This window comes from Mauremys reevesii, linkage group 14 (assembly GCF_016161935.1).
Source record: "Mauremys reevesii isolate NIE-2019 linkage group 14, ASM1616193v1, whole genome shotgun sequence".
In the NCBI taxonomy this organism is placed as follows: domain Eukaryota; kingdom Metazoa; phylum Chordata; order Testudines; family Geoemydidae; genus Mauremys; species Mauremys reevesii.
This window is the reverse complement of record NC_052636.1, coordinates 43,579,383-43,599,241: the sequence shown is the minus strand read 5'-3', so window position 1 is coordinate 43,599,241 and position 19,859 is coordinate 43,579,383. Positions and strand designations below refer to the sequence as shown.

The 19,859-nt window shown below is 52.6% G+C and overlaps 1 protein-coding gene and 1 non-coding gene across 2 annotated transcripts in view; one reads left to right on the top strand and one right to left on the bottom strand.

The window, feature by feature from the left end:
* Nucleotides 1–19,042, bottom strand: part of LOC120381758 (zinc finger protein 420-like) — a gene marked incomplete at both ends in the record, with an annotated part of 237,354 nt that extends 218,312 nt beyond the window's left edge. Inside the window, one exon of the mRNA XM_039499869.1 lies at nucleotides 18,784–19,042. Within this exon, the coding sequence (XP_039355803.1) occupies nucleotides 18,784–19,042 (259 nt within the window). The remainder of the gene's footprint in view (nucleotides 1–18,783) is intronic.
* Nucleotides 10,309–10,381, top strand: TRNAV-AAC. Its single transcript has one exon. It is a non-coding gene; the product is annotated as a tRNA-Val (tRNA).
* Nucleotides 19,043–19,859: the final 817 nt, after the last annotated feature.

The window sequence follows — 19,859 nt, the reverse complement described above, 5'->3', positions numbered from 1 at the left end:
AAACAAAAACAAACAAAAAGGCAATGGCTGTTGAAAATAGCAATTCCAGTCCTAATAACCACTGGGAAGCATTTCTTGCTCAATTTTATCCTACTTTTTCTACAGCAAATGACAGTGGATCAGTATATTTGATTTGGAAGAAAACAGCTGCCCAAACTGAGCTGGAGCACTCCTGAATGTTGAGGTGTTCAAATCTGGAAGGCAGGTGCTAGATTCCCTTTCTGAACATTAGCTAAACCTGGAAAGGAAAAGTCAATTCCTGCTTCCATGGTTCAGGAGTGGAAATCCTCCTACGTGCCTGGTGCTGTATCTAGAGCTGCCCAGGTCCAGCAGAGCCTCCCCTCCCTCACTTTTCATTTTAACTTCTGGTGGGATCCACGTACCTCCCTTGCCAGGCTTCAGCTAGAGAGGGGCCCTGTCCATTTAGTTCCCCCAATTCCTTCTTTGGGGGCTGCCAGGTGAGGTCACACCAGTATCCCTCAGCCAGTCTGGGGAAGTCTTCTGAAGGAGATGTCTGGGGCAAAGCTTTCTAGTCCAAAACGTCAGTGGCTGGAGGGGGCGCCATTTTCAGTAGTTTAATTTTTGGTATTGCACTGATTGACTGCTGGGTGCAGTGATATAGTGACCCCCCCTGGGTCTCTGAATGAGGCTTTATACTTGGGGGGGTTGAGGGGGCAAGTGGGGAGCGGGTGGGCGAGCGGGTGGGCAAGTGGCAGGTGGGCACAGAGGTGAGCAGTGAGCCAGCAGGGGCTCTAGGGGCGGGCATGGGGGTTTCTGGCAGGGGAGGGAGGAGGTGAAAGGAGGGGAGTGGTGGGTGGGGACTGACTAGCAGGAGATGCAGCAGGCCAGTGGGGGGCTGGGGGTGAAGAGGGGTGTGACGGTGAGATCTGGTCACCCTATGGGGGCCATTTCTTCTCCCTCCCCCAAACCTTCCTTTTTGGCCCACAGCTGTTTCGGGGGGGGTGGGGGGTGGCGCTGGGGACGGGGGGTTTGTTTCCACAGGGATGGGTAGTGCTGGGGGTGTTTCAAGGGGCTGGGTGGCACAGCGGGCGCAATTTTATATTCTTGCCTTGGGTGTAAAAATAGCTAATTACAGCTCTTGGACCCCATATTGTGCTAGGTGCTGTACAATCCCTGGACAACACTGGGACACCCAGGGGGTTCCCCTCAATCTCCCTGAGCCTCTGCTGCCCAACTTCTTCTGACTCCATCTGGATCACACCTGCCACCCCCCAAAACCCACCTTTCCAAAGAGTCCTTCTTTCCCTGCCCCCTGATTCTGCTTTCACACCTTGGGCCCATCTCCTCTCTTCATCCCTCCTGCCCCAGGTGAGCAAAGATGGAGGCAACTTCAGCCACTGGAGCCAGCCCCAGCGAGCGCTGCAGCCTGCCCGGGGGGTGTTTGCAGACACAGGAGGGGAGCAGCTGGGGGTGGGGTTGCTGGGAAGTAGGAGGCAGGAGAACAAATCCCAGAGGGGGGAGCAGCTCCTGGGGGCGGGGCTCTGGCACAGCCCGGGGCAGGGCAGCTCCTGGGGGGGCTCTGGCACAGCCCGGGGCAGGGCAGCTCCTGGGGCGGGGCTCTGGCACAGCCCGGGGCGGGGCAGCTCCTGGGGCGGGGCTCTGGCACATTGTGACGCAGGAGCCCGGGCTCAGCAGCTGCTCCCTGGTGGCCACGTGCTGCCAGCAGCGCTGGAGCCGCCCGGGCCGGAGCAGAGCCGCTGTTCTCAGCTGCAGCAGGAGCTGCCCCCGGCCCCGCTGGGCTCCAGGTGGGGACAGAGCCTGGGGCCCGGGGCTCCCCTGGGTGCGGCTGGCGGGGCGGGAGGGGAGAGGAGAGGCCGGAGCTGCAGGCGGGGGGGTTGATCGGTCTCTGGGCACCAGGGAGCCCCGGGGCAGAGTGTGTGTGTGAGTGTCCCGGGCCCAGGCGTGCGCAGGGGAGCCCGGCACCCCAATGCCCTGAGCCCCGGCTGGGAGGCTGCTCCCCCTCCCGTGGGGTTCTGGGAGGCGGTGGCGGCTGCAGGCGGGTGCTCGGCCCCCCCGGGAATGACCCGCTGCCGGCAGCTTGTGGCGCCTCCTCCGCGGAGCTTTTCCCCGGGGGCGGCCTGGGCGCAGCTGCGATCAGCTGTTTGCTGGGCAGGCTCCGCTCCTCTGCTCCCCCCCTGCTCCTGGGGGGCTGAGTGAGCCCCCCCCAAACAGCCCCAGGGGTCGGTGGGGGGGCGGGGCCAGCAGCAGCAGAGCCCCCTCCCCGCTCCCCTGGGGCTGCCCCGCCCCGCTCGGGCTGGGGGCTCTGCCAGGGCCCCCGCGTGAATCGCTGCTCCCTGCCCGCCAGGCTCGGCTCCGGCCACAGCAGCGGCGGGTGCCCCGGGGAGCCCAGCTGGGCTGGGGCAGGGGGAGGTTGGGGGGAGGAGAAGCCCCGGGCCCTGCAGGAGCTGCATTGGGGGGGATGAAGGGGGCGAGGAGCCACCCTGGGGCAAGCAGGATAACCCCGGACCCTGGCAGAAGATGTGGGGCTGAAGTCCCCAGCTTCCCCCAGCCACCTTAGTGGCAGAAGTTGCAGGGCCGAAGCCCTGACCCCCCTCTGTGTGGAGCTGGCCTGAGACCCTCTCGCTCCCATCCCCCCTGTGGAGCTGGCTCTCACTCTCTGGCTGTGGAGAAATTCAGCCCCAATCTCCCCATGTTGGTATCTCCATTTCCCCCCTGCCCCCATCACCCAGCCATGGATGGATTTAGCCCAGGAGGCAGGGTCAGTGTTGGCCCCATTGGGCAGGTGGGATCTAGGGCACAAGGAGGTGAAGTGACTTTCCCCAGGCTGAGCAGGGAGTCTGTGGCAGAGCAGAGACTCAAACCCAGAACGCCTGAGCCTGAGTCCTGTGCCTTAACCACTAGGCAGCCTTCCCCCGAAGGAGAGGGAACCTCCTCCGCCACTTTGACTGTGTGGGTGGGAGCAGCCACTAGACAGAGCTGCCAGGAGGTGGGGAGGGGGGTTGGATAGTTGGGGGTGATTAGGGGAGGGGGCCTCTGGAGGGTGGTCAGGGGACAAGGAGCAGGGGTTGGATGGGTTGGGGGTGGGGTGGAGCGGGGTTGGAGCAGGCAGGGAGCAGAGGGAGTTGGATGGGTCGGGAGTTCTGGGGTCCTGTCAGGGGCGGGGCGGTTGGATGGGGCATGGGAGTCCCAGGGGTCTGTCTGGGGGTGGGGGTGTGGATAAGGGTCAGGGGGACAGGTAGGGTCCTAGGGAGACAGTTATAGTGGGGGGGGTCTCAGGAGGGGGAAGTCAGGGGACAAGGAGCAGGGGGGATTGGGGGTTCTGAGGGGGGCAGGAAGAGGGGGGCAGTGGATGGGGCGGGGCTCCCTGGGTGCACACCCTAATGAAATGTGCTGCACATGCCTATGGTCATGGGGGTGAGCCACTTGCATCCTTTTCCTGTTTGTGCCATTTCTTTCCGTCTCAAAACGTGAGAACAATTCTCTCTGGTTCTTCCCCATCTCTCTCCCCTCCCCACATGTGGCTAGAAAATCCAAGGAGATTCCCTTGTTTTCCCTAAAATGATTGACTCTCTCATCTCTTATTTTCCCTATTTTGTCCATAATTCTTCAATTCTCCTCAGCTTTGGGATGTGAACTCAACCCATTTTCTCTGCAACAATTTGCCCTTGGGTAGGTGGGAATTTGCTGTCCTGTGTCATTCTCTGTGATGTTATTGATATAAACTGGGACCATATAGAACATGGTTGCAACCAAGGTCCTGTAGTGCCACCAAATCTTATGTAAAAAGGGGTCATATAAGGTATCTAAGGCCAGGTTATGGGTTGCTGGTTATGATTATGCTGTCTGTGTGCATGTGTCATTTTGTAGTTGAAGTTATGAATATTGAATCTATACTGTCTGTATTTCAAATTGTGCTCTGCTTCTGGAAGACATCCCAGACAAGTTGGTGTTAGCTCTGCCTATCCTGCTTGATGTCCCATTAAGGACCATCAGCTACACAATTAACCAATTGAGAAAAGACAGATACGCCTTGTAACTCAGCAAAGTATGCAGGGACTTGCCCATGTGACTCCAGACTCCATTTTGCTGTAATTTTCCACAGTAAGGAACAAAGAGGTTCTTACACCTGGAAAAGCCTATATAAGGCTAATGCCTCATCTCCATCTTGTCTTCAATCCTGCTTCTTACCTCTGGAGGGACTTTGCTACAAACTGAAGCTCTACACAAGGGACTGACTGACCCATCCCAGCGGGGGATGTACTCCAGAGACTTGATTTGAACCTGCAGTTTACTCCATCACTGCTACAAGCCTGAACTAAGAACTTTGCCATTACTGTATGTAATTGATTCAGTTTAACCAATTCTAGCTCTCATCTCTACCTTTTCCCCTTTATGAATAAACCTTTAGATTTTAGATTCTAAAGGATTGGCAACAGCATGATTTGTGGGTAAGATCTGATTTGTATATTGACCTGGGTCTGGGGCTTGATTCCTTGGGATCGAGAGAACCGTTTTCTTTTATTGGGGTGTTGGTTTTCATAACCATTCATCCCCAGGACGAGTGGCCCTGGTGGTGATACTGGGAGACTGGAGTGTCTAAGTTTCAGAATAGGTGTATTCTATTTGCTACCCAAGATCCATAAACCTGGAAATCCTGGACACCCCATCATCTCAAACATTGGCACCTTAACAGCAGGATTGTCTGGCTATGTGGACTCTCTCCTCAGGCCCTATGCTACCAGCACTCCCAGCTATCTTCGAGACACCACTGACTTCCTGAAGAAACTATAATCCATTGGTGATCTTCCAGAAAACACCATCCTGGCCACTATGGATGTGGAAGCCCTCTACACCAACATTCCACACAAAGATGGACTACAGGCCATCAGGAACAGTATCCCCGATAATATCACGGCAAACCTGCAGGCTGAACTTTGTGACTTTGTCCTCACCCACAACTATTTCACATTTGGGGACAATGTGTACATTCAAGTCAGTGGCACTGCTATGGGTACCCGCATGGCCTCTCAGTATGCCAACATCTTTATGGCTGACTTAGAACAACGCTTCCTTAGCTCTCCCTAACGCCCCTATTCTACTTGCGCTACACTGCTGACATCTTCATCATCTGGACTCATGGAAAAGAAGCCCTCGAGGAATTCCACTGTGATTTTAACAATTTCCATCCCACCATCAACTTCAGCCTAGACCAATTCACACAAGCGGTCCATTTCCTAGACACTACTGTGCTAATAAGCGATGGTCATATAAACATCACCCTATACCGGAAACCCGCTGACCGCTAATACTTACCTACATGCCTCCAGCTTCCATCTCGGACACACCACACGATCCATTGTCTACAGCCAAGCTCTAAGATACAACCGTATTTGCTCCAATCCCTCAGACAGAGAGAAACACCTACAAGATCTCTATCAAGCATTCTTAAAACTACAATACCCACCTGCTGAAGTGAAGAAGCAGATTGACAGAGCCAGAAGAGTACCCAGAAGCCACCTACTACAGGACAGGCCTAACGAAGAAAATAACAGAACGCCACTAGCCATCACCTACAGCTCCCAACTAAAACCTCTCCAGCGCATCATCAAAGATCTACAACCTATCCTTAAAGATGATCTCTCACTCTCACAGATATTGGGAGACAGGCCAGTCCTCGCTTACAGACAGCCTCCCAACCTGAAGCAAATACTCACCAGCAACTGCACACCATACAACATAAACACTAACCTAGGAACCTATCCTTGCAACAAAGCCTGATGCCAGCTCTGTCCACATCTATTCAAGTGACACCATCATAGGACCTAATCACATCAGACACGCCATCAGGGGCTCGTTCACCTGCACATCTACCAATGTGATATATGCCATCATGTGCCAGCAATGCCCCTCTGCCATGTACATTGGCCAAACTGGACAGTCTCTACGCAAAAGAATAAATGGACACAAATCTGACATCAGGAATCATAACATTCAAAAACCAGTGGGAGAACACTTCAACCTCTCTAACCACTCAGTGACAGACTTGAAGGTGGCTATTGTGCAACAAAAAACTTCAAAAACAGACTCCAAAGAGAAACTGCTGAACTGGAATTAATATGCAAATTAGATACAATTAACTCTGGCCTAAACAGAGACTGGGAATGGTTGGGTCATTACACTAATTGAATCTATTTCCCTATGTTAAGTTCTCCTCACACCTCCTATGGATCATCTTAATTACCACTTCAAAAAGTTTTTTCCTCCTGCTGATGATAGCTCATCTCAATTGATTAGACTTTTCCGGTTGGTATGCATACTTCCACCTTTTCATGTTCTCTGTATGTATAAATATCTCCTGTCTGTGTGTTCCATTCTATGCATCCGAAGAAATGAGCTGTAGCTCACGCTAAAATAAATTTGTTAGTCTCTAAGGTGCCACAAGTACTCCTGTTCTTTTTGTGGAGTGTCTAAGGAAATTGCTTGTGTGACTTGTGGTTAGCTAGTGGTGTGAAACCAAACTCCTCTTTGGCTGGCTGGTTTGGTTTGCCTTACAGGTGGAAAAACCCCAGCCTAGGGCTGTAACTGCCCTGTTTAAGCAATTGGTCCTGAACTGGCACTCTCAGTTGGGTCCCGCCAGGACCGTATCGTCACACCCAACAAGCTACACTGAGGCAAAAACTACCTGAGCCTTCCATCCACTAGGGCTGTACGTGGCGTTGGCTGCTCAAGTTAGTGATCTTGGGGTAAAAAGGAAATTTTAGTTGTAGAGCAGATGCCGCCCAGGTGCAGGGGTTGGCATTAGCTTCCCCCTTGACCTGACCTAAACTCCATCACTTTCCCTAGTCTAAACAAACCCTGAGCATCACGGTTATACTGTTCCCCCATTTCACAGCAATTGTTAGTCATCGAGTTCTCCCTTTGGAAACCAATTGTTTCATTCCCAGTTGCTCTGATGTTGGTTCAGGTTGTGCTGGGGAGCAGATATTTTTGCTACCATTTTCCTCACTTAAAATATATTGAACTATAACAAAGTGCGGGAACAGCGCAGGGATAGGGGAAAATGTCATTTCTCCTCTATAACAGCAGAAGAACATAGGGAATCCCTCTGATTTACCCTGATTCCTCATCACCATCCCAATCTCCCTTTTGTTCAGCTTCTTAGGCCTATATTTTTTCTAAAGGGCTGGGAAGAGGATTCCCTCGTAAATTACTTGTAATTAAACAAAGTACCCATGCATTTGGCTACCAAAGCCGCTCTGGCCCAGGCCTTGCAGGAGGTTGCTCCTGAAGATATCGCCTTCCTAATCAGCTGCATGTTGCCTATTATTTGGGAAATACAATCCCTATCTAGGTAGAGATGGGAAAAATGGAAGTGACATTTCTGTTTAGCTCACACCTGGGAGATTCTACAAATGTGTAGAAAATGAAATCCATGTTGAATGTGCTATAGCTGCAGAAAGATACCTCTTTTTAACAGAGACCTGACATTTGTTGTCTTACAGGGATTCTAAGTTACACCTGAATTTAGTCCCTAATTTTAATCTGTGCCACCAGATTAAAGAAATAAAAGGGCACAGAAGGGGGAGTTGTACCTCACTATCGCTACTGATCTGTTGTGCGGTTGGTGAAGAATTCTACGCCAGAGAAGTGTAAAATTACTCCAAGTAAGGTCAAAGATTTGACAAGAACTTGGGTAGAAATTGTAGGTACTAGTGGTTCATTTTCACCCCAGAGATGGAAGCTATGGTGACCTGTGGCCCAGGTAAACTATTTTTAGAACCCTGCTCCCTAGTTAAGTGGCATTGATCACACTCCTAAAGGACGCCATAATTAAATTGGGAGCAACTGTCTTTTACCATTTGGATCCAAAGCGCAGAGAGAAACAGCTGATTCCTTCAGAGCCATTCCATGCCTACGGGTCCCAATCTGGCTGCCTTGTTGTACAATAACAAATTCCATGCTTGGCAAACAATGGTATCCAATTATTGAATGTATCGTATTCAAAGTTCAGACTGAAGGATACATGAATGCTGAGTCCAGAGTCTGTGGTTTAGTCTAGGCCTGCACAACTCGTAAGCGGCGAGGGCAATATTACTCCAAAGAAAACAGCTGAGGGCTGAAAACCTTCCAGCCTCACCGAAAACCCCACCCCAGTGCTGCTGAAACACCCCCAGCACCGCCCAGCCCCCGAAACACAGCCCCCAGCACCGCCCGCCCTTTGAAAAGAACCTGATTAGCGTTGCCCAGCCCCTCCGAAACAATTCCCCCCACCCCCGAAGTGCCGCCCGCCTCGTGGAAACAAACCCTCCTTCCCCAGCACCACCCTGCCAAAACAGCGGTAATGAACTTTGCTAATATGTTATAGGGGGCCCCTAAGGTAATATAATTAAGGTAAAAGAAATGTCTTTTTTGCTAGAAGTAGAATAAGATCTTCCCCCCACTTGGTAATCAGTCGCCCTGTGGAGTGGATGAGGTGGGACTGAGGAAGGCGTGGAAGGCAGCACCTCCAGAGAGCTGCAACCCTTGGAGAGGGGCTGGGAGCCCGACCAGATCAGCAGAACAGGTCAGCCACTGACTCACCATTCACCTCCTCAGCCCCCCACCCCCTGCTCACCTCCTCAACCCCCTTCCCCTGCTGCCGGCTCACCCGCCCCCCCGCCACTGCCCGCCCACTCGCCTCCTCAGCCCGGCCCCCTATGGCTCACCTGTCTGCTCGCCTCCTCAGCTCTCTTCCCCCATCGCCAGCTCACCTGACCCCCCCCCCCGTGCCATTACCTGCTGCGGTGCGGGAAGCCCCCCAACCCCAGCTCACCTCGTCTCTGTCTCCACCTTGCTGGGCCTGAGTGCGAAGCCGCCACACGGCTTCTCTTCCCTCCAAGGCTTCCTGCATGAACAGCTGATTAGCAGGGGGAGGGGGGAAAATGAGGCGGGGCATTCAGGGGAGGAGGCGGAGTGGAGGTGAGCTGGGGCCAGCCGCCGGCTCACCTGCCCCCCCCCGCCACTTCCTGCCCGCTCGCTTCCTCAGCCCCCCACCCTCACCTGCTATTGTGTCATACAGGAGGCCTGTGATATGCAGGGGGTCAGATTAGATGCTCTAATGGTCTCTACTGGCCGTAAAGTCGACTCATTTCTGAAAAACCGAGTGTAGCTTTGGGAGCAGTGTCTGATGTTTCCCTGTCTAGCCGGCTTGCTGCCTAGAACGAACCCTCCTTGAGTGGGGTGATCCACAGGGAGTAGCTCAAACCTCCAAAGTGCCTGGCCAGGGGCAGGACATTGGCACAGCAAGGGAGGGGTGTGGCAGTGACATCACAAAGGCCTTTGGCAGGACCTCAGCCTATTGGTCCAAGGTGGTGGGGAGGTGGTGACCTCACAGAGAGATGCTGACATCAGCCGGGCAGGACGGGGCGAGGGGCCAGGGAAACCTCAGAGACCCCTGTGGCTTTGCTCCAGCAAGTCTTCGTCTCCAGGTCTCTCCTTGAGGACTGAGAGAGTATTCGGGTTCACGGACGTGAGCACCAGGAGGAACCTTTTTCGAGTTTCCTCCTTCCCTTTTAGTGATTTTACTAGAAAACAGCCATCCCTGTTTAGAAGGTAAGAGCCTCCTTGAGGTTTGAAACCTGTTCAGTCTGATCCATCTGGTGACAGTTGAATTCTAGGCATGGAAAACACGAGCTTAAGGAGGCAGAATTTTATTGCACACCTGGGATTTTGTCCCTTAGAATCACTGGGGACATTAGGGTTTGTTCTTTTTGTTTTACCTTTTCCTCCATCCCTCCCTCCCTCCTTTCTCTTCGTCTCTTGCTTCCTTTGTCCTTTCTCCTGTTCCCCTCCCAACACCAGGTTTTTTTCTCCTGCTGATAACCGCTCACGTTAACTGATCACTCTCGTTATAGTGTGTATGGCAACACCCATTTTTTTCACGTTCTCTGTGTGTATATATATATCCTACTGTATTTTTAACTGCATGCATCCGATGAAGTGGGTTTTAGCCCACAAAAGCTTATGCTCAAATACATTTGTTAGTCTTTATGGTGCCACATGTTCTCCTTGTTCTTTTTGCAGATAAATTAATGGAGGTTAAGTGCATTAATGGCTATTAACCAGGATGGGTAAGGAATGGTGTCCCTAGCCTCTGTTTGTCAGAGGGTAGAGATGGATGGCAGGAGAGAGATCACTTGATCATTACCTGTTAGGTTCAGTCCCTCTGGGGTACCTGGCATTGGCCACTGTTGACAGATAGGATATGGGGATGGATGGACCTTTGGTCTGACCCAGTATGGCCATTCTTATGTTCTTATGAAGGGAGGGGCAGAGCCCTGCAACAGAGTTTCTGTAGTGTAGTGGTTATCATGTTTGCCTAACACGCAAAAGGTCCTTGGTTCAAAACCAGGCAGAAACATGATGGCTTAATTTTTCCAAGCTCCTAGTGGCCTGTCCCTGCTGTTGTAGGAGCAGCAGTGATTTCTATGCTCAATAAGTGTGTTATACTTCCCCCATTCCCATTTTTGTCTTCTCTCCCTCTCTGAATGCCTGTGAAGTGGCTTTCCCCCTCCCCCTCCCGCTCCCTCCTGCAATGCTTGTGGGATGAAGGGGCTGGTTGAACAGCTGGAAGATCAGAAGAGCTCCTAGATAGAGAAGGTGTCTGGGACTCTCATTAGGCAGCGATCACACACCCAGAGCAGGGACACTGCATGGACACTGCCCAAGGTGGAGTGTGACCCACCAGATGCAGCCAAGTCATCTCCAGTCGCAGGCCATGAGGAGCAGGTCCTTAAAAGGGGAAGGGGCCCTGTGCTCAGGAGTCACTCACAAGCTTGTACCTCCAGTGAATGCCCTTCGCCCGGACCGCCTGGCCAGTGGTTTGCTGCGTTACATTCCATCGCGCCTCAGGAAGACTTACCTTCATCGCACCGTCCATCGCGGCGCTGGGGGACACTTACCTGGCAGAATCCTGTGCCTGCCTCTTGGCTTCCCAAGGGTGGCTACTTGCAGCCCAGGAGAAGAAGGATGGTTCTGGTGAAAGGAAGACAAGCAAAGCTCTGGGAGGAAATTTGGGTGTGGGCTCTGCGCTGGGGGTGGGGGTGGGGGTGGGGTGCAGGAGGGGTGGTGCAGCTCCCAAAGTGACCGGTACACACAACCCTCTGGCAGCAGCTCCTAGATGAGTGGGGCCAGGGGATCTCCATGTGCTGCTGTCTGCAGGCGCTGCCTCCAGAGCTCCCATTGGCTACAGTTCCTGGCCAATGGGAGCTGCGGAGTTGGTGCTCGGGGCAGGGGCAGCATGTGGAGACACTCCCCCCCCACCCCAGGGGATGCTGGGACATGCCAGCCACTTCTGGGAGCGGCACGGAGGGACGGATGTAGAGTGGGCATGGAGCCACCTTAGTGCTGCTGGCACATCTCTGCACACCCATTGGGGAGGGGAGCAGAGGGCCTCCATGTGCTGCCTGGGGTAGGGGCAGTGCACAGAGCTGCCTCCCCTCCCGGGTCTATTACAGGAGTGGGTGGGTGGGGCCTTTTGGCCTGCAAGGTGCAGCAGGTCGGACTAGATGATCACACTGGTCCCTTCTGACCTTAAAGGCTCTGAGTCTAAAAGGGAGAGGGAAGTAAAGGAATTTAAAAAAAAAAATAAACCAAGCATTGTGATACCAGGATGACTCCAACTGCTTATTATATAGTCCTGCCCCTTTTTTCCTCCACAGAGTGTTTAATGACCTGTTGGGATTTGGGACACTGATTCTCTCATTCCATTGATAAACTGAAACTAAATCAATTCCCAGTGGAAAAATCATCATATCATTGCATTGGCTGGGAATCAAACCCAGATCAATTGCTTAAAAGGCAGCTATGCTCACCACTATACCACCAATGCATCTAGTGAAAGTCTCTGATTTTTCACACTTGGTGATTGGTCACCTTACTTCTCAGCATGAGGCAAATTTCTCTGTGGTCTCTGCTGTTCATGGTGGGGAGTTTCCCCACTGATAACAGTTCTTGCTGGGTCGGGGAGGGGAGAGAGAAGAGGCGTTTATTCTGTTTCATTCCTCTCCATTTTCTGTTCCTCCCCTTCCCTTCCAGGGTCCTCCCTTCCATTTCAGACTGTGCAGTGACACCCTCCCCGCACCCAGGACTCTCGAGCCTCTGGAGCAGCACGATCCCATGAGATCCTCAGTGACCAAGGGTCTTTTCCAACTTCCAGGAGACCCAGCTTGAGTCTAAAGGAAGCTCTGTTCTTTCCTGGGGATCCTCTCTCCCTTCCTGGAGATCAAGATCATGAAGCCTCTGCCTTGCCTCCTGGGTCTGAATTAACATCCCATTTCCCATGATCTGCTCGAAAGAAACAAATGTTTCTAACCCAGGTGAGCGGCGTTAATTCAGCTGGAATCCTTCACCCACATTCCTTAGGAGATACAGACTCTCTGTGACACGGACTGACTGGGGTTCATCTCTGCATGTCCCCAATGGGGAAGGAAAGACACTGAGGGTGAAGGAAGAAGATGGACAGAAGGAGTCACATGGGGATAGACCAGAATAGGACATTTTCTGCCTGTTAAAATATACTAGACTCTAATTACTTAAAACAAAACAAAAACCCACCAGCTTCTGTTTGAACCATCAGCTTTTTACAGAGCAGCCAAAGTGGTGAACCATAGACACACGTAACCACCTCCAGCCCAATTTTGTCTAAGAAGCACCTATAGTGGCTCATGCAGGAGGAAATACAGCTGTGGGTGTGAGTTCAGGCCTCACCCAGAGCGTTGGTTTTCATTAGCCACGGAGCTTCCCCCACTTGCTTTGCCCAATTCACATGGAAAGTGCCATAGGAGGGTGATGAGAGTAAATTCTAAACTCTGAAATGCGGAGGCTGGCCCAGAGATTGGGATAAGGGGTTTGAAGAGAAAAAGCTCTAAGAGTATAAAACCAGACAGTCTCCAGGGGCAGGTCCGGTACAACGCCTCAACAGGGAGCCATTCGGGGGAGGGGGGTTTCACTTCCTCTGTTCAATGTCCTGAGAGGTATTTGAAGATGAAGATAACACCATGGCTAACAGGTGACTGGCATGTCCTGGGTTAAAGAAAGGGACCTTGGTTAATAGTCGGAAGATTTGCGTTACCGTCACTGTCTGACCCCCCTTCAGTGCGGAGCAGGTGTGTGCGTTGCTGGGTGGAACGCACAGACTCCTGGAGAGCAGGGGCAGCTGTTTCCATGGCAGAGAGCCTGGCACTTAGGAGACTTTCTACACTTGCTGTTTTGAAGCAATTCAGTAAAATAACAGTGGAGCTACAACGTCTGGTCCAAAATTTCAGCCCCCCTGGTGCAAAAACGCTATTTTAGGATCTACATCGGAGGCTCCCGGCACTAGGACACCTGGCCAGAGAGCTCAGTGGGGGCGTAACAACTGCTGACTCTGAGGGTCCCGGGCTAAATCCACTTGCAGGGGGAAGTGTTTTGATTTAATTGATGGATAATGAGCACCAGCTACCAGGGGAGAAGCCCTGAGAGTCGCTGCCACTCCAGCTGCTGCTAGGGCAGGGGGGAGCCCCAGGGGGCCAGCTGCTGCTCTGGCCACCCCAGAAGTGCTGCCAGAGGCCACCAAGCTGTGGCTGCTCCTGCTGCCCTCGGGACCACTGGTAAAGTGGTCCCCGGGGCAGCTGCATTGGCCGCTGCTTGGGCGGTCCCTGGAGCCAGTTGATTGAGTGGCCCTGGAGTCAGCCACTGTGCCCACTGCAGAAGTCACGGAGGTTGCAGGAAGTCACAGAATCCGTCACTTCCACCACCTCCGTGACAGACACGGAGACAAACCCCTCCCTGCTGTGACTGCAGTTCCTGGAAGGAAAGAGAAGAACAGAAAGTGAAGAGAGAAGGAAAAAGAGAGACTCCCTGTCACCTCTCTCCCTGCTGCCTCCCCCCTTGTATTCTGTAACCCCATTTCACTGGGTTCCCTGTGCTGGTGCCATGGGTGTGACACTAGAGTTCTGGGGATTTGGGAGGCTCTTCATTTCTCAACATTTCACACAAATTTGTCTTTTGGCTGAAATTTCTCCTGTGAGGCCTCTCAGTCAGAGCTGTACCCCACCCTGTTTGCGGGCGGGGGGAGAGGGGAGATGTAAATTGCAGAGCAGGCAGAGAAGTCGCCCATAAAGGGTCATATTGATCTGGTGATTGGTTCTGACCGGGGTCACACGTCCTCTGACACAGGCTCATGTGCAGAACATGGGAGCTCTGGCTTGTCCTAAATGCTGTAGACTGAGAGTTCCTGGAAAGGGCAGGGGAGAAGGAGCAAGAGGAGAAAGGCAGAGACATTGGAGACGAGGAATTGGGGGGCGAAGAAGGAGAGAACAGAGAGACAATAAATGATTGAAGCAGAACAGGTGTCCCAACTCCATCTTGCTCATCACAGGTGTTCAGAGAGACAGGTAGTTGCGGGTTTTCCAGTGTCAAGTCTGAACTTTGATTCTAACAATGTGTGTTGAACTATCAAGGGGATCTCCACATACCTGATCTCTTCCCCCCTCCCCTTTTTTAGTATTAATTTTTATTTTGACGTGTTTGGCTTAACCGTGATCGTCTCTTTCCCCACCTGTATTGCAACTTGGGGGTTATGTTTATTGTGCCTCCCTTTTGTTCATGTCATTATAATTGTAACAGCAAAGGAACCTGCAGGAGCAAAAACTGACTCAAAACTTCATTTCCCCACCATGCCGGAACATCCTACAAACAGCTCACGGAGCTGGAATCATAACACGCAAGGCCAGGGGAGGGGAGATGCAGGTTTCCAAGGGTTCTGTCTTTCTCAGATGACACATTCCAGTCCCTTGTGTTCCTCCATCCTGAATGACCTGCTGGACTTAGACACATTTATTGTCTCATTCTATAGATAATGTGATTGTAACACAATGTGACTGAAATTAAACCACTTCCAGATGAGGAAACAACAGAAGAGAAAAGCCATTATTGCATTGGCTGGGAATCAAACCCAGATGAACTGCTTGGAAGACACCTACACACACCACTATACCACCAATGCATCTGGCAAGAGTAGCTTTCCTGCAGGCTCTGTGTGCTGGCAAAGGGGGTGACATATGACCATGAAGGTAGTGAGCAGGGTGGTTGGGCTGGAAGCTGCCTGACAGCTGGGAGCAGAGTTAGGATCCCAGAGTGACTGAAAGAGGACAAAGGTGAAAACAGATCTCACTGGGAGCTGGCCCCACACCTGCCCCGCCCATAGGAGAGGGGAACTGAAGCTCAACTTCAATCACAGAAAAATCTTCCCTGAGAAGGAAGGGGACAGCTTGTTTTAAAGACCAGGTTTGTGTTTGTTCCTGCTACATACGGAGGGGCTGGGTAGTGCTGATTCCAGCCCCCAGACTCTGGGAGGATAAGGAACAAATTCAGGCTGCCAGTGACCTGCAGGAGGGAGATGATCTTTTGACAGTGATGGACGCCTCGTCCTAAAGGCCTTTGTCTGCCCCCTTCCAGTGACTGTTTGGTACAGGAATGCAGCCCCCACTCCTGGGTCTCTCCTGGGGAAATAATGTTTCTGTGCAAAACACCAAAGTTTTTAACAGAAAGGAAGAAAAGGAAATGGCCACATGATGGGACTAGGACATAAGGAATGAAACACACATGGGCGGCGAGTTATATACCCACGTGGTGCCCGGGCACCAGCAATATTCAGAGCCCTGGGGCCCAGCTCCACCAAAGTTTGGGGCCGGGTCTCCCCATAGACCCCACCTGCCACCCCCCGTGCTTCCCCCGAGTGTCCCCCAGACCCCCTTGCTGGCCCCATGCATGTCCCTGGGCCCCGGAGGGAGCAGAGGGTCCCTGCCTCTTCCATGCAGCTCCATGCTGCCTCCCTGCAGCAACTGCTGCCACAGGGTCCTAGTGCCCCCCCTTCCAACCTCACTGCCAGGGCAGACTGACTCTGAGCCTGCCCTTCCACCTCAGACCCTTCCCTTTTCCAGCGGGACCCTCCACCATCACAGCCCCCCCCCCTGCAGTCACCACTCCTGCCCCATGCTGGGCAAGGAGACAGCCCCATCCCCCACCCCCAGTGAGGCTATAGTCAGGGGCAACAGCAGGGGAGGAGGTGCATGCAGCACCCCCCGGCCCCCATAATGGGGGAGGCGAGGGAGATTCCTGGACCTGAGAAGGGCCCTAGGAGCACCTGCAGTGACACTGGTGGGAGTGAGTGTGCTGCTGGGGGGGGGAGGAAATGAGGGGTTCCTCCCCCAGAGCTTGCTGCTGCCAGCAGGGAAAGGGCTGGGGGGAGTCCTCCTTTCTGGCCCTTGTCCCGGAGCAGCCTGCCTGCACCCCAATCTCATCCCCAGCCCTGCCCCACCCCAGAGCCCACACCCCCAGTCAGAGCTTTCACCCCCCCACCACATCCTCAACCCTCTGCCCGAGCCCTGAGCCCCTCCCACACCCCAAACCTCCCATCCCCACTCCCAGCCAGAGGCCTCATCCCCACACACCCCAACCCTCTGCCCCAGCCGTGAGCTCCTCCCACACCCCAAACCTCCCATCCCCAGTCCCAGCCAGAGCCTTCATCCCCCCGCACACCCCAAACTTCTGCCCCAGCCCTGAGCCCCCTCCAACACCACAAACCCCTCATCTCCAGCCCCAGATAGAGCCCTCACACACCCCTGCACCCCAACCCTCTGCCCTAGTCCTGAGCCCTCCCACACCCCAAACACCTTATCCCCATCCCAGACACAGCCCTCATCCCCTGCACCCTAACCTCTGCCCCAGCCCTGAGCCTCTCCAACACCCCAAATCCCCAGTCTCAGACAGAGCCCTCACCCCCCACACCCCTACCCTCTGCTCTAGCACTGAGCCTCTCCCACACCCCAAACCCATCATTCCCAGCCCCAGCCAGAGCCCTCATCCCCCTGCCCCCTAACCGTCTGCCCCAACCCTGAGCCCCCTCCTGCATCATGAACCCCTCATCCCCAGCCCCACCACACAGCCAACACCCCACACCCCAACCCTCTGCTATAGCCCTGAGCCCCCTCCCACACCCCAAACCTCTCATCCCCAGCCACACCCCAAACTCCCTCCCAGAACCTTGGGCAGGTGGGGGGCGGAGTTTGGGCAGGTTCTGGGCACCACCAAAATTTCTACAAACCTACCGCCCATGGAAACACAAGATGCTTCTCCCATGTGCATTGACTTTTAACCTTGTTTGTGGTGGTGGTGTATCCATGTTGGTCCCAGGGGTCCTCTGGGGCACCGGACATTGGCCACTTTCGGGAGAGTGGGCTAGATGAACTGGTCTGACTCAGTGTGGCTGTTCTTATGTTCTAACTGCTGGTTATGGAAGAGACGACCTTCCAGGCTACACAGAACTGAAGAAGTGTGTGGGGTTAGCTCCACAGCTTGTCTCTTTCACCAACAGAGGTTGGTCCTCTGCAAGCTCTTACCCTCACCCGCCTTGTCTCTCTTGGACTCTGAAAAGTTTTTTCTCTCCACTCCCCTTGGAGAGACGTTAAGTTTCCCTTTGGGCAACTATTAGGCTGAAGCAATTGTATTGACTGTGACACTAGAATTGAAGATTTAATATTATAAATAAATGAGTCTAAACCTGAGGTTCTGGTCTTCACATTGGTTTTTCTAACTCCATTCCCAGTTCTCTTCTAGAAAGGCCTCCAGGCTGCCTGCCCAGCCCAGCAAAAGTGGCCAGGAGAAAGCCCACACTGCTGCTCTTTCAGGTAGTTGAAGGCTGCTATCAAACCCCCCTCACTCAGTCAGTCCCCAGTCTGTGGCAGTGCATAGGATTCTTCCGTCCTAAGTGCAGGACTCTGCACTTCTCCTTGTTGAACCTCCTCAGATTTCTTTTGGCCCAATCCTCCAATTTGTCTAGGTCACTCTGGACCCAAACCCTGTCCTCCAGCGCTTGGATTCTTTACATGCTTTCACAGAGCAAAGAGCACATGTTCCATGATTTCATAGGGCAGAGTTTTGTGCTATCGGGAGCTTTCCCTGTGTGAATTTGACAGGTGGATCAACACAGAGACACATTGTGACCCTTCTCAGGGTGCTGAGGACTGTGAGTCTCCTTGTTGCCACCTGCCACAAGGAAGAGGGAGTTTTGCATTTGGCAGCTGGATGTTAGTGACCAAACTCACCAGCCTGCTGGAACTCAAGGACCCTCCTCTGAGCTACAGCAGCCACCTTAACCCTTGAGTTCCTTCAATGTGTCCCCCTCTGGGGTCCAGCCCGGATCACCAGATACCTGGTGAAATCCCAGATCCTCTCTTCCCCAAGTATCCCAGGTTACTAGTTTTACTGTGGACCATTGCTACTGTATCTCACACAGCACCTGAGTCCAGTTATCGAACAAGCAAAAAATTTATTTCACAACGGATAGAGATTTAAACAAACAAACGTGAGTGATGGAAACCAACTGTTACCACTAAACAAAGGCAGAAAGTGATAGAATAGAAAGGCCAGCACAAAAAACAGAGAGAGGAACAATAAGATACTAAAAGGATAATGGTTGGAACTCTCCATTTCTCTCAGTCTTTGGACTGATGGGTACTAGAGCTGTAGCAACAGTTGAGGAACCAAGGTAAATTAAATCTAAGGTTTGAGCTGCTAGTGAAGCATTTCCCACACTCACGGCATTCCTAGGGGCTCTCTCCTCCGTGGATTGTTTGATGCCTAATAAGGTGCGAACTGCGATTGAAGGTTTTCCCGCACTCACGGCATTCATAAGGCCTGTCCCCTGTGTGGATTCTCTGATGTCTAGAAAGGTTTGAGCTGCTAGTGAAGCATTTCCCACACTCACGGCATTCAAAGGGCCTCTCCCCGTGTGGATTCTCTGATGTTGAGAAAGGTTTGAGCTGCTAGTGAAGCATTTCCCACACTCACGGCATTCATAGGGCCTCTCTCCTCTGTGGATTGTTTGATGACTAATAAGGTGCGAACTGCGATTGAAGGTTTTCCCACACTCACGGCATTCATAGGGCCTGTCCCCTGTGTGGATTCTCTGATGTACAGAAAGGGCTGAGCTGTGAGAGAAGGTTTTTCCACACTCCCTGCATGTATTTTTTCTCTTTCGCCTGAGGATATCCTGCTGTGTTGTGGTTTCCATGAGGACCTTCTGAGTTCCCCAACAGGAAATAAATTTATCCACTTTCTTCCCTGCCTGGTTTCCTTGATCTGTTTTTGGTCTGTGCTGAATCTCCCAGGACTTTCCCTGCTCATGACTCCTGGACACATTCCTTTTCGATCTTTGAGATAATGCTCTGTTTTTACCCACTGGCTCAACATTTTCAGGCTGAGAATTCTGCTCCTCTTTCTCACATGCCATTGCATCACCTGCTGTGATAGAGACAGAAACCTCAAACAGGGATGGAAAGGGGAAGACCAAACAAAAACAAGTGCTGAAGACAGGTCAAATAAAAATCAGGAGCTGAACTCCCCCAAACTCTTCCCCCAAATAGGAGAGAGGAGGGGGATGAATTCAGCCTTCACATCCCATCCAAATACGCAGGGGGAAGGGAGGAAGCTACTGCCTGGTGTCTGCTAGGATCTATAGGAAGCCATGAACTATATTTACCCTGAGGATATGACCCCTGCAAGGGACAATAATGAACTGAGAGACCTCCCCAAGAGCTTTGTAGGGCATCCCAGATGTTTCTTTCAGGCACTTACAGATTCTGGGTGGTTTAATGTTTCCTCACCTGTGCAGGAAGATCTCAGGATCTCTCTTTCCTCTGACCGCTGGAGGTCTGGGACCCATGGCTCTTCCCCCTGTTCCAGCTGGGAGATCACATCAAGTTGGAAAACTAGAAACCCTGCTCAGATGAAAGAAAACAAAGGAGTTCAGTTGATTTCATAAGACTTGGTCATAAAAAAAACAAACATTCTATTAA